Genomic DNA, 14,812 nt, shown 5'->3' with positions numbered 1-14,812 from the left:
CGGTTGAAACGAAACATCTGTTCAGGGGGCGACGGGAGGAGGGGGGGATGCCGGCAGAGAGGGAGCAGGAAAGAGAAAAAAGCTTTTTGGGGGCTAAAAATACCATGTCCCTTCCACTCTCCCTCCATCCCTGCTCAAGTTAAAACATGTGATGCAATTCAACTTTTAAAATCTAACCCCGAGCTACTTGAAACTACTGAAGCCTGCTCGGTATGTGACACAAGTCAGAATTTCCACCGTTCCAGCTGAGCTTTTATGAAGAACAGACTCCAGAGTGGTTGCCGTCACCCGGGCTGCTGGGGGGCCTGCCGCCGAGCGGAGTCGGGCCCCGCTGACACTCACAGGAGGACGGGCTCTGAACTGAGAGCGCGCAGCCGGCAGGGTGTGGCCCGCCTGCCCTCCGTCGGGGGGTCCCCGCTGCTCCCCAGTCATCTCCTCCTCCTCTCAGACTTCCAGGGAACCACCGGCCAGCCCCAGTGATTGACCGGCCTTTGCCGGGGAGACGTGCAGGGCCGTCTGTGGAGACGTCCTTAGAAGTCCTTCCCCCCCTTTCCCTCTCACTGTCTCCCCACCCCCCAGCTGCTCCCTGACCTCCAGACTCAGTGTCCAACTGTCTGTCTACTTGGCATCTCTACTTGGATGTCCAACAGCCATCTGCCACCTGACATGCCCCCAACAGATAGCCTTCACTGTCACCTGCCCAAACCTCCACCTCAGAAGTGGCCCCAGCCTTGCCTTTGGTCCTTAAGCCGGTGTGGGGGGTGCCCAGGATCCCTTTCTTTCCCTCATCCACCCCCTCACCCCACCTCCCGTCTCCCACGCCTACCCCCAGGCCCACCCACTGCTCTCCAGCCCCATGGCCTCCACGCTAGGCCGACACCCTCACCCTCGCCAGCACTACTGGAATCATGTCCCATTGTCATGGCCTCCTTCCTCCTTCCCCCGCAGGGCCCATCCTTCCAAGAAGCCACAAGTACTTTGTTAAAATGGAAGTCAGAAGCTGGCACTCACCTGCCTACAATTTTCCAACGCTTTCTCTTCAAAAGCAGCGTAAAAGCAAGCGTGTGGTCCCACCCTTGCTGACGGGCCCACAGGTCCCCTTTTTGTGCTTCCCTAAACCCCAAGTTCCTTCCCGCTTGGGGTTCTGCTTGCTTGCTCCTCCTGGCTGCTCTCCCTTCACATCCTCCACGGCTGGCTCCTTCCCGGCACCTGCATCTCCGCTGACACGTCACCTCCTCAGAGAGGCCTTGCTACCCTCTACCCTCCACTGGGTTTTACCTCCTGGCAGAGCACCACTACCAGAAACTTGCGTGGTCCTTCCCACGTCCTGCGTGTGACACCCTGCCAGCAGGTGCTCAGTAAAGACTCCCCGAATGAGGAGGCGTTAGAGACCCGAGTTCGGTTCTCAGTGTGCTCCTCTCTGGGCCTCGGTTTTCCAACTACAAATGAAGTGGATGAACGGCCTCCTGAGGGCTCCTCGGGTCTGTGAGTGGTCGATATGCCACACCTGGGGGCCGGGACAAACTGACCGGGGCCGCGGGGTGGGGGGTGGGGGTGGGGGTGGTACATGGGACCTGCCTGGGTGGCCCGAGGGAGGGGACTGCCTGACTTCAATGACTTCATGCTGTTGACTTCATTCTTCCAGTGAGTATTTATTGAGCACGTATAGCATGCCAGACTCTATGTCATGCACTGGGAGGAGAAGGAGAGGTTCTAATAGGATTAAAGAAGCTTTGAAAATAGGTCTTCTTTGATCTGGACTAGTAAATAATTATAAACACCAGTTGGCTCCTCTTCAAGAAGGGACGCATGAAACAGTAAGACTCCTCCCAGCTCACATAGGCTGGGCACTTACTCCGCGTACCAGGGCTGTTCTCTGCACTTGCATAAACGACCTCACTGTCTTCACAGGAACCCTGCAGAAGGGCTCTGATTACCCCCAAAAAGGCAAATGAAAAACAGAGTCGTGAAACGATTCACCCAAGGTCACCCAGAGACTGGTGGTTAAAGCCAGGCTGGCTCCGGGGTCTGACTTGCAAATTCCCAAAAAAAGCCCGAATAAAGGTAGGAAGGTGCCTCTCACGGATTCGGAGGCGGTGGTGGTGAGACAAATTTCGGGGCCCTTGCAGAGTCAGACGGGTCCTGAGCTCACAGTGGGGCTACTCAGACCCCCAGAGCCTCAGGCCCAACACCACTGCCCTGCTTGGCAGGTCCAACTACTCTAACACATCCACCCTGGGACCAGGGAAGTGGGGACCCCCGGAGGCCCAGCTGGGGGGAGAGAGGCCTGCCCCGCAGCAGCCCTGGGGGCCTGGATGGAAGGCCTGGGCCCCCAAGGGGTGGGGCCGCCTGACTTCAAGCCCTCTGACAGTTCCTTTACGGGAGGTCTATCGAATCAGTTTTCCAGAGATGCCAGGCAGACGGCAATGTGCCTGCTTCCAGCCCCAAGTGGAGGTCGGAGGACAGGAAACAGACACGGTGTTGGGGGTCTGTGGCCAGAGACTGGAAGTCAAGCCCCCTGGGAGGGGTGGGGACATCCCTGAGTGGCAGGGAGAGAGGGGACCCAGAGAGAAGGGGCTTGTGACCACGCACAGGTCTTTCCCTTCCCAAGGGCCCAGAGCAGAAGCTGCACCGAGTGGGGAGCACGCCCCCAGGCCAGTACTTCCGGGGGGCCACTCAGGGTACGGTAGGTCTGCCAAACAGGTGTGGCTCCAATTTGCACCTCAGGCCACAAGCCACAGGCTGCCACCCACCTGTCGTGTGGCCCAACCGACGAGATGGGGAAGCCAGGTGGGGACCGGAGTGAAGGGTGGGCTGGGCCCTCCCCTGTGCTCAGACCCCTGCTGGGTCAGCGGAGGGAGGGTCCCTCTCCCCTTCTCCCCTGGAAAGCCAGCCCCGAGAGTCCCGCCCCTGCCACGCCCAACCAGCTCTCAGAGCTTGGGACTTTTGATGTTTACTTTGTTCTCTCCACAGTTCAAAAGGAGCTCGGCAGCCTTCGCACCAAGCCCAGACTTAATCTGCCCTCCGCGAGCTCCCAGCTGGCCAGTTAAGGCGGTTAAGATGCTGGATTAGGGCCGGCTTTACATAACAACGCAGGAGCTAAAGCTGTCCTCTCCTGGGATGGCTAAAAGACTTCTTTTTATCTTCACGCCTCAGATGGCCTTTTTTCTCCCTTAAACAGCCCTCCAGCCCGCCAAGAGGCAATGAACTTGGCCAACAGGAAGACAAAGAAGAGATTCAGGATTCGGGCGGGTAGCACAGAGGGATGCTGCAGCCCCCGCCCCGGGCCAGGTGGATGCTTCTCCGTGGCCGTGGCTGGGACCATGGGTGACCGTGGAACCACAGACGGTCATGGGTCCAGCATCCCTCCCACCAGTGTCAGAGCCACGCAGGCCGGCCCAGGCGCAAACCAGAGCAGCCTCACCCACTCACCGTTTTCACTTTTTAATTCTGCTTTGAGTCTTTCAATTCGTTCTTCTTGGGAAAGTTCAAACATTCGTCCCCGTTAATACTACAGCCCTCTCTTTGTGAGCTCTTTCCGGTTTTAGTATCCTCTTCCCAGGTCCAAGAGGAGCCTCCTATCTTTGTCTGTCGAGCCCTCCAGCTACGCACGTGGTCTCTACTCACACACGTAGGAAATACAGAGCGTTCTCTCGTGCCCCTTTTTACATAAAACATACTGGCCATGGCGTACTGAGTCTCTCTGCAATCTGATCTGGTTTATGTTCTCTGCCTCTGTGTAAACTTTTGTTTGAAGAAAGAGGCCAAAAAGCTGGACCACCAACAACTTAGTTTGACCCATAGGTGGGAAACTGAGGTAGGAGAATGGCTCCTAACCCCCTCCCTCATGAGTGGTGGCACCAATGTGCCCGGACATCACCAGGGACTAGCAAGGTGCCTGGGCTGCCCTTTGAGCCTGGCGTGCAGCTGGGGGGCCATGGGGTCAGACCAAGTGCCGCCAACCCGACACCCTTTCCCCATCAGGAGCCGGGACCCTCGGGCGCCTCATCTTCATCCCCCATCCATCAGCCAATGTTTGTAAGTGCTGCCCTCCCCCCTGCCGCAGGGCTTCCTTCTCCCTGCAAGGAGCCCACGGCCTTTGCGTACCCACAGAGTCCAGCTTCATGTCCCCACTCATCATGTGACAGAGGGCAAGGGGGCCTAGAGCTGGGGGGGACCTGGCCGCGATCCACAGTGGGCTGCTACCAGGGCCGGGAGGGGACCCCGGTCTAGGTGCTCCTCGGCCAGCATTCCTTCTACATCATTCCAATGGAACTCACGCACTGAATGTAGACAGTGAACAAAGTAACCCTCCCCTCCAGAGGGAAGTGGATTCCATGGGTAGGCCATTTCGTGTCTGTTTGCAGGGAACGACATCCCATTTGAAATCAATTACATGGTTGTAAACTGAGCCTCGACGGACAGAGAAGTGCCTCCTATGGGGCAGTAAGGAGGGGCTCAATACATGATGGATAGGCAGACAGACGATGACTGGAGGATGGGTCCATGGATGAAGGGATGAATGACGGGGGATGAACACACAGGCAGAGAAGGGAGTATGGATGGCTGCGTGATAACTCAGAGTGGCCAGGCTGGTGGACGGGGGACAGGAGAGTAGGGCAAACCACGGATGGACGGATGCGTGGGACATGGCCAGTGGGTGGGTGGGTGGTGGGACAGTGAAGAGTGAGGGATAAGTGATTGAAGGGACAGACAGACGAGTGGACTGGTGGCTGGTTGGATGGGTAGCGAATGGGTGATGGATGGAGTAGGTGGAGGGATGGATGAACAAGAGAATGAACTTGCTACTGAGTCACCATGCGAATGAGGGAGAAATGAATACATAACCAGAATGAGAGCCGCAGCCCATGGAATCAGTGTCTGGGGTCACTCCAATCCCCAGGGCTTTCATCCTGCCCACCTTTACCTGACTCCCCAGATGTCAAGGCACCAACTCTTGGCATCTCTCCATGGAGCCAAAGACAATAGTTGAGGCTTGGGGGAGCCCAGGGGAATGACAAAATCAAGGCTGCAGAGCCTCTGAGTGCAGTTACCAGCTCTGTAGGCTGCACAAAGCCTTCCATCCATGGGACTCCCCCCAGCCCTTGATTCAGGACCTGCTCATATTTGAACAAAGTTTGATAGATACCTGGGTCCCGGCAGGCCACCATCTCCTAGGCAACTGAGTGAATCTCTTAAAACAGCGCTTCTCAAAGTGTAATGTGCACACAAGCCACCTGGGGAGCCTCTTCAAGGACAAATGGCCTGGGGCTGACAGCTCTCAGGTTGCATGTGGCCACAGCCCTCAGGTCTGGCCCAGGCTCCCCTCGAGAAACTCTTGGCACTATCTGCTCCTCTCAAGGCCCTACAGGGCACCAAGGCCTAGATCCCCGCCCCCCCAAGCCCCTGGGCCCCCTGGCTCTCCTGCGAGCTGCCTGCCCTCACCTCCACAGCAAGGCCCCTACTAACCTAAGGCTTCCCCAGTTCAGTGATTCTCTTCTCTTGAGTATAAAATGGAAATGCTATCCCACGTAGCAAATGCTTTCCAGGGCCATCTGTGCTCCGTACCCAATGCAGGGAGTCAAGCAGGGAGACGGCTCTCATTCCCACTCTGTAAGTGTGGAAACTAAGGCTCCTCTAGAAAGGTGGCGTGCCTTGCCCGAAGTCAAGTGAGGGCACCAGTGGCCGGCCGGCCCTCTGCTCCAAGATCCTCATCCTTCTACACGGTGCCTCCCCTTGAACAAAGGCAGGAGAGAGAGCTACAGACATGAGAGGGGAGGGCCTGGTGGGGGGCTGTTTGTATGTGTGCTTGTTTGTGCTCCAAGTGAGTGATGTGAACTGAGAAACGGGGAAATACAACAGCTACTTTATGTATGGTCACCCCCCACCAAACGGGAAAGCTGAGCTAAAACAACCTGTCCCAGGTTCCCTGGCCAATACAGAGCAGGGCCAGGATGTGAGCCTCAGGAGCCTGGCTCCACTCTGGGCTTGGACCCATGAAGGGCTACCCTCACTCCCTTCTTTCTTCTCACCCTACCACCCCCACCGGCAGTCAGGGTCTTGTCCTCTGCCTGGTCTGCAGATTTTCTGGAGCGTACCTAGGGCACGTGGTGGGCCAGATGGCCCCTTCCCCATCTCACTGCACCCTAGGAAGAGACCAATGGATTCCAGTACCTTCTAGCCGAAAGTCTTCCTCTTCCTCCTCACTGAGCGTTTCTCTGAAAACTTCACCCACGAGATCCTAGAGGAAGACAAAGCAGGGACGTTAAGTAAGTATCCGACAGAGTCAAGGAGGAAACCAATATTGGGACGGTAAAGGTGGCATCATGAACGTGTGCCTGGCTGGTCACAGGGAAGCAGGGATCCTGCTCTGATTCTTCTGATGGGAAATTAGGTCAACTGAGGTGGATCCTCTCTCTTGAAAAGTGAATTGTCCCCATGCTTTTTAGGAAGTACCTTTTTCTTAGCCTACAGCTCACTATAAAATACTGCACGCTTCTCCCTCAGAAAGGAAGTTCCACCCTCTGCCCTGGAAAAAGACAGAGACAAGATGGGGAAACGTCCCTCATCTATCCCTCGGAGTCAACTTTGATGGACTCAGGACCAACAAGCCTCCTCTGTGGGCCCCAGGAAGGGATCTCAGTGTGAATCCTTCCTCCAGCAGAGGATTCCAGGCGGGCTGTCTCCATGGGTTTGCAAAGAGGGCCTGGTGTGCACAAGAGTGGGTCTCTACAGCCCCTAACATAACCCCCCAACTCTTCAGCATCACATTCAGCAGCCTGCATGCTCTGCCTCCTGGCTGATCTTCAGACATGCCTGCCGCCTCTCCCCAGTGCACACACATTCCAGAAACTAGCCTGACCCTTGCACTGCCTTGCCCGGTGCCCCACGTGTGAGTTCAGGATGCCCGGTAGCAGAGTTGCTCCCAACCAGCCTGGTCACGCTGCCACTCGGGTGTTGTCAGGTTGGCAAGGGGAGTTTGGTTAGCCCACAGGCTGGGAAGTTTCTGGAAGGTCGACAAAGGTACTACTTATCTCACCCTAACCCAGCAGGGTGACCCTAGATATGGAAGAAGCAAGACCAGCACTTGTCAGACCGCCTTCCGCATTATTGGTGTTCTGCCAGTAAGAGTTCTGTGATCCAAAAAGATTGTTTTCAAGTCAGAGAAGATCCCTTACTGAAGAATTTACTATGGTAACGGACACCATGAATATCCAAGTGGTAACTCATGCTGCATTCCTCAAACCTACTGAGACCGTGGAGTTTCGTGTCTCAAAAGCATCCCATGGGATCTGAGTTCCAAGGAACCCACTTTGGGAAATGCTCCTCTTCTGGGGAAGAGACAAAGTTGGGAGGGTTACACCGCCTTATCTCTTTTGATGCCACAACAATGCTCTGGCAGCGCTTCTCGAACCACAAAATGACAAGCAATAAAAAAGCCCAAACTCAGCAGCTGTCACCAACTTCTCTTTTTGGGGGGAAAAAAAAGTGCAAAGAGAAAGAAAAAGAGAATGCACCCTCTCCTTGAAAAATTAGAAGGGGGAAAAAAATCCCCCACTTCAGATACTTAACAGAAACACAGTGCTTGTTTTGATTAACAAAACCAAAATCACGCTTGGTAGAGCTGATCTTATCAGCTGGACACAGCTGGAGATAAGTCTCTAGTTTTGTTTTGTTTTGTTCTGTTTGTTTTGTTTTGAAAGGATCAACAGCTAACATTTTATGGATCAGGCCTGGTGTTCTCCATTCTCCCTCTTCTTCCAAATCGTCCTGGGGCATCACACTCTTTCCCCTGCAGGTTGTGAAAATGTGGTCATTCAGACTCCTGGTGTCCCACTGACTTCAAAACCAGGCTCCTTGATTCCTGGAGTCGGGGTGGCTTCTCCCTCCACCTCCTCCGCCAATTATCATAATCACCGAACACTTCCTGGGCTTGTAAACTGGCTGTTTGTGTTAACAGCGCCGGAGTTGACAGGGAAGCTGGGAGCCGGTGACAGGGACAGCACGAGCTCAGGCGGCATCATTAGGTGGCTGGGACACTCCGGCAGCCAATTAGAGCCATCTTTCATGCCAGAGGAAGACAGATGCTGCCTCCCCCAGACAGGCTGGCAGGCAGCACTCCCAGGAGCTGGCGACCGGCTTCAAGGGGCTCGTGCTGAGGTCTTCTGGAAAGCGGGGGCTCAGCGCTGACCTCGGCCCGCCACCCTGGCCGCTCCCAGCGAGGCGACCAGGACCTGCCAGGCACACCCCTGCGAGCGCTCACGTCTTCTTGCCGGCACACTTGGAGGAGTTTAGAGACTGCCAAGGTCTCCCACAACAAAGCAGCCGTCTGGAACCCCAAGTAATGATGCCCCGCGGTGTGCATCACGCACTCTGAGAACTGTCTGCGGGGAGGACCAAGCTTCCTGACACAGTAAAGGCATGCCTCTGCATATGAAAGCAGAGTTCTGGCAAGTTCCGGGGTCCGCCTCTTCGTGCTAAACCCTACACTGCTCTGTAGAACCGTAAAAGCTCCCCAGCACCAGGGTCCGCGGACTCACTGTGAGGCACAGGTGCTTGATGCCGGCAAAAATCCATTTCATCCGGGGCGCCCGGGTGGTGCAGTCGGATGAGTGTCCAACTCTTGGTTTCGGCTCAGGTCGTGATCTCATGGGTTGTGAGATCGAGCCCCGGCATAGGGCTCTGTGCTCAGCGGGGAGTCTGCTTGAGATTCTCCCTCTCCTTCTGCCCCTGCCCCCACTTGCTCGCTCTTTCTCTCTCAAATAAATAAATCTTAAAAAAAAAAAATTCATTTCATCTGCTAAGCCAGAAGCCCAGGGAGTGCACTGTCCGTGGTCCTCAAGCTTTGAATCACTAAGCCAGCAGCAATGCGGATCACATCCTGGCTCCATGGCCTCCCCTCGCCTTTGGACGTGGGGCCAGCCACTGCTTTCTTGGAACCTCAGTCTATCTCTCTGTAAAATGGGCGCAATGACAGGACAGCTGACCTTACTGGGCATCTCCTCAGGGCCAGGCACCACGCGAGACACCTTGTAAGGATATTTATTATCTCCCTCAGTCTTCACCATTGCCCTGCACTTTCCATCTCTCCAGGAATAAACGCTCATAAAAATGATCTGCAATTCATAAAGTGAGAGTTATAATTGTTACCCTTTTTTTTTCCTACGAAGGAAGTGCCGTCAGTCCTCGAGGGACATAGGAGACAGGAGATAATGGGACTGAGGGAATCCTCACAAGAACCTCCAGGGAATGGGGTTCCCAAAAGCCCTGTATTTAAATGAGGAGGAGGCTCCACGAGGCCAGGTGACAGGTTCTGGATCCTCAGCAGAGCCAAGTTTTGAGCCAGTTCTCCCAGAAGCCTGGCCCGAGCTAGTACAGTGGAGTCAGGGTTCCTGTGGGCATGGGACAGAGGCAGCCAAGAGCCCTGGTAAGTCACTTGCCAGGGACCAGGGATCACATTTAAAGATGTGCAAAGAGAACAGCCCTGCCACCAGCTCCGAGGGTGGTGGCCAAGGCCTCCTGTTTGTGCTACAGGACTCAAAGCGCCCAGAGCTCCTCTCCACTAAGGTTGGGGACTCAGCAGAGCCCTGGCCGGGAGACCTGCAGACAAGGTGTGGGGCCAGGCCCTCGGGACCATCCTGCCACACAGAGCCCCACTGTGGAAGGTGCAGGGCATGGAACTGGAATTGGTCAGACCTCGGTTCAAATCCCAGCTCTGCTTCATACCAGCTGCACCATGTGGGCGAAGGAACATTCTCAGCCTCCCATTTGTACACAGGGACGATAGTGCTCGTGACGTCTCCGGGTGGGTGTGAGGATTAAGTCAGTCATTGCATGGAAAGTGCTTAACATGACACCTGATACCACGACTGGGGCTCCATAGACCAATAGTTATTGTTTATCGCTTCTTCTACTCTGATGGTCAAATAGCTACCAGAACATTGCTCAGAGAATCTCAAAGACTCACCAGCCCCAAGGCGCCCTCAAAGACACTGAGAAACACTCTCCTACCCGGCACACTGTTTTTAATGCTTTGCATTTAATCCTCATGGCAATCCTTTGAGGTCATACCACTATTAACCCCACTTCACAGATGAGCAAACTGAGGCACAGAGAGGTTAGCGACTTGCCTAAGGTCACACAGCTAGTAAGTGTCAGAGCCGGGCTGGAAGGCAGGCGCCTGGCTCCAGAGCCCACACCCTTCCCCACTGCCGTGTAGGAAGCCCAAGTATGGGGCTTGGTATGAGTGACTTCCCTTCACTGCTCCTTTATTCAGCCATCACTCCAGCCCCTGGTCCCCAGCCCCCTCTCCTCTGGCCTCCAGGACAGTTGGCATCAGACTAGGCTCTAAGTTGTTATCAAAGGCCTTCCTGGATCCCCGGACCTCCTGCTGCACCCAGCCTGATGCCAGGCTACCCCCTGCCTAGTGGCCAGGCTCGGTAGCCTCTCAGGCCACAGGGCCCAGGCCTCCCTCCCTCCTTCCCTCCCTCCCACGCCCCAGCACTGCTGCTACTCTGCCCCACGCTGGGCCCCAGGAAGAAAGACCATCTCCTTCAGGCACTGAGTGTGCAGTCAGCACCAACCCAGAGCCCAGAATTGCAGGCATAAGGCCTTATAAGGCCTCCAGGGACGGGAAACCACATCAAAGCAGGGCTTGGGAGCGGGCTGGAGTTCGGTTAGGGTTTTTCCTCTTTGTCTTTGAGACTCCTACTCCTGAGCTTCATATCTTCCCCCCACCGCCTGCCCAGCAGCTCTTTGTCAATGTTTCTGTTCTCTAAGAGCTAACAGATGTTGGTGCCACGGGCTTTCAAAGCAAACTCCTGGTGCCCAGAGCACACGGCGCAACTTCTAGATCCCAAGAATGCACAGGACTGGGACATGCCGGGGAAGAGAGGGGTGGGAGGCACGACCCAGCCACCCTGTAACCCTTAGATCCGAGCAGTCTGCCCTGGAGCTGCCCCAGGAAATTCCTGGCGAGCTCCGTCTTCCCAGCACGCTGTGCAGAGGCAGGCCGGCCGGGCGTGCCTGGGGGTCCGGCACCACTGTAGGCAGGCCTCGCCGAGAGCAGGCTCTGGCCGTCCAGGGCAGGGATGCTCCATTCCCAGAACTGGGCTGGACCCGGGAATCAGGGCGCCCGCCCGCCCGCCCGCCCGCCCACCTGCCCGGCCTCAGCAGCTGAGTAACAGCAGATGCCTTCCTGAACCACTCTGGCTCCCGTTCTGCTCTTCTGTAACCTGGGGATTCAGATGTCAAGAGTCAGTGAGAAAACGTAGACAGAATACACGTAGTGGGAAACACTAAGTATGAGCTTCTCTGCACCTTTTAGAGCGCCCTACTTCTGCCCCACGCTCGGAACATTCTCACATTTTACTTCTGCAAAAACCTCACATCCAGTGATGTCCACCCTGGGACAACATTCTCACGGGAGCACCAGGGAGGCCTGCTCAAGTTCACCAACAGTCTACAACACGCTAAATGCCCGAGAAAGGAAACTGTGCTGGATCCGCACCGTGAATGCCACACGGTGGTTCCGAAGAAACAGGCAGATCCGTAAATCCCGGCATGCGGAGCGCCACGCTACATGGGAGACACACAAAGTAGAGTGCGACTTGTACATCTAAGAAAACACCAGACACACACGTACCCTTAGGGCACCCAACGTACAGGTATCCCCGTGGTTACCGCCAGGGAGAGAAGGCACGAGAGGGGGATGGGAGGCGAGAAACCTCAACGTTCTCAGAAGCGTTCTAGTACATTCCTGCATCACTTGGGCCACTGAAATCTAGTTTAATAAAACCCCACACAATAACCCCCTTTATAAGAGGGATTAGAGTGTGTGACTGGCCCCAGGTCACTTAAGGAGAGAAAGTGGCAGAGCTGGCTTAGAACCACCCAGGCCCTGGGGCCCTTGTCTCTAGTATGGGGGCAGTGGGCCAGGATGATGCTCGTGGTCCCCTTGAGATGAGACCTTCTGGGGCTCCAGCCCCCTGACCCGGCAGGAACCAAGAGTGAGAAGAAAGCTGGGGCCATCCACTTTCTGGGCCTCAATGTCCCCATCTCCACTGTGCACCTTAATCCGTGGACCTCTGTTACTTCTGTCCCTGAGAGCCACTCTGCCCAGGAGCATGGCAGGTCAAAAATGCGGGGAATTACCCATTTTACCCCCACCTGTGCAACGTGCAAGCCAGGGCTGAAAGATAACCACTGACAAAGGCCTGGGGGTGGGGAGGCTCCTGGGGGCCCTGGATCCAGTGACAGGCCAGGAGGGGCTGGGGGTTCCCTCCTCCCTGGGGACTCACTCCTCCCGGATGTCAGCAGAACCTAGACCTCACGGCTGCTGCCAGAAAGAAATGGCCGCTCTTCTCAAACAAGTGACATGGGGGGCAGAGGCCTCAGACACTCCCCTGAGGACACCGCAGCCTCCCATGGCCATGGAGCCCCCAGTGAGGGCCACGGGTTCTGCCTGCCCCAGCTAAGCAAATTGAAGTCCTCCCTGCAGATCCTTCTCATAGGAGCTGGCAAGAAAGAGGTCTTCTCTGGTGCCAAGGCTGTGTCCAATCTCATCTCCAGCTGCCTGAGACAGCGCAGCCCAGGTGAGAGCTCACAAAGGGACAGACACCCAGGCCAGCACCCAGGCCAGCGCAATCATTCAAGGCCTTAGGTCAACTCGTTTCTAGAAGTCAGCTCCCCGAGGACAGGAAACTGGGTCTGTGCTGTTCTAGAACAGTGCCTGATGTATAGTAAACAATAAATATCTGTTGGATAAACCTTGGGGCCAGATCCACCCTCACCTGCCTTCATCGCTTACAGCAATTCAGGTTGGGCTTCTACTTGGAACTGAAAGCTCTGACCCACCCCCCACCCCCAGACCCTTCAGAACCAAGCCACAGTCCCTTAAAACCAGAGCCCAAGATCCCAGCCAAGCTTGGAAGCCAGAAGGAGGAAGGTGTCACCACCCGCTAAGCCTTGGGCACCTGCATAGGTATCTCCCAGCTGGAAGGGGTGGGGGTGCTGAGCAGAAGAGGGCACGGCGGCTCCGAGGGCTTCCGTGTGCAGAGCTGGCCTCCGTGTCTGGCCTGCGAGGACCAGGCCTTCGTGACTCCAAAGATGTGCAGCAGTAATTAAAATTCCTTGGCTTTCTCCCCGACTGTTTTTATCTGCTCAAGATGTAATCCCTCTGCTCCCGTGGGCACATCCCCGCCTCTGCCCCCCACATCTCGGGGGCTCCAGCCTGAGCTGGCTTTCTGGACTTGAGGGAATGCTTATCAGGAAGGTGGATGACGGGGAGGGAGTGGGATGGCATCGCTTAGCAGGAAGGACCTCCAACCCTGGGGTCTGACTCCAGGGCCACCACACTCCCTTTCTCTGAGCCTCAGGCCCTCCACCCTACAGGGTGCAAAAAAGCCCCAAAGATGGCTTTGCCCAGTCCCCGAGACACAGCCGGCCAGAGGCAGCAATGGGCCAGCAGAGTCTACTTCCTGGGCTGTTGTCACACCAGCAAGCTGCCAGCATCCACACACCATCATCCCAGCTACCCCCAGAACTGGGTCTCACCTGGGCTTCCACGAGTAATTCACATTTTTCTTTAGATTGGCTCTCTTTCCCTTTTTCTTTCTTTTTAAAACCTAGTCTTGCCAATAAGATCAGTGAAATCGTGGGTGTGATGTCCTAGTTACCGTTGGGGTTCTCAAAAATATATTTTGTATCAAACAAATGCAGAACCATTAAAATACAAGCTGTCCACCACTTACCTCAAGCCTCATCCCCCCCACAGAATGCGGATCACGCTTTGGGAACTATACGGTTTAAAGAGCCCAGAACTGAAGTCTTCTGCCCCCTCCCCCACCCTGAGCAATCGGACAGGTGGGAAGGGGTGGGGGGAGGAAGGAGGGTGACCCCAGGTAAGCGGCCAGGCCCAGCGGACACTCGCCCCATCCGGTCCCAGGCCCTCCTCCAGGGCTTGTGCTTTGGGAATAGGAATCCTGGGCATGGAGAGAAAAATAGCTAACGCCAAGAGAAAACAGCAAAGTTTGGCATTACCCAGAGCCTGCCTTAATCTCCAGGCTGCGGGACTTGAGCGCTCTCAGGAGAACATGAACCAACACAAGGCAGGTTGTCCAGGGTTGGGCGGGACATGGGGCTTTAGGGCTTCTCTGCTGGCGTGATGGGAATTTTCCTACTAGATGGAAGTTCAAAGGAGTTTCTACAGTGGAAACCAGGATCCGATGGGCTTGTCAGGGCGTGGGAGTAACGGAGGTCACGAACATAAAGGACTCAGTGATAATAATTAGCAGCATTTCTTTCGCAAGTGGCTGACGTGGGCCAAGTGCTCTGTTCAGCACATTGGTGCCTAGCTCAATGCTCCGAACAGCCCCGTGAGCTGGGGTGTCGCTGTCACCCCCTGTAGCCAGGAGGGAGCCCAGGCCTAGGGAAGTCAAGTGACTCCCGTGAGGGTCCGACCTGAGCCCTGGCTCCTCTGCCTGATACTGTGTGACCTCGTACACGATTTCCCTGTCCGTGCCTCAGTTTCTTCACCTGAACATGGGAATGACAGCAGTGCCTGGGAGGAGCACTTGGAAGGAGAAATGAGATCGCGTGGGTAAGGCGCTCAGCACACCCACCAAGCAGTCAGCAGGCCGTAACGCAGCCGTCCCCTCTCCGCTCTCGTGGGGCGGGTAGGGGGGCCCCCGTCCTTCCCCCTCCGCCCTCCCATCTTCTCCCCCACCCCCGCTGCCTTCAGGGATGCCCCACAGCTGATCAAAGCCGGACCCAGGAGCGCCCCAGCCGGCTGCCAGCACTCGGCGCTTCCCCA

The 14,812-nt window shown here is 56.0% G+C and overlaps 1 protein-coding gene across 1 annotated transcript in view; it reads right to left on the bottom strand.

Annotated features, from left to right (window-relative positions):
* The window catches only part of NKD1 (NKD inhibitor of WNT signaling pathway 1), an 82,497-nt gene that overhangs the window by 19,749 nt on the left and 47,936 nt on the right, over positions 1–14,812 (bottom strand). The window contains exon 4 of the mRNA XM_021705633.1: positions 6,175–6,241. Coding sequence (XP_021561308.1) covers positions 6,175–6,241 — 67 coding nt within the window. The remainder of the gene's footprint in view (positions 1–6,174; positions 6,242–14,812) is intronic.

Source organism: Neomonachus schauinslandi, chromosome 16 (genome assembly GCF_002201575.2).
Source record: "Neomonachus schauinslandi chromosome 16, ASM220157v2, whole genome shotgun sequence".
In the NCBI taxonomy this organism is placed as follows: Eukaryota; Metazoa; Chordata; class Mammalia; order Carnivora; family Phocidae; genus Neomonachus; species Neomonachus schauinslandi.
The sequence above is the reverse complement of the archived record's forward strand: the minus strand, read 5'-3'. Positions and strand labels throughout refer to the sequence as shown.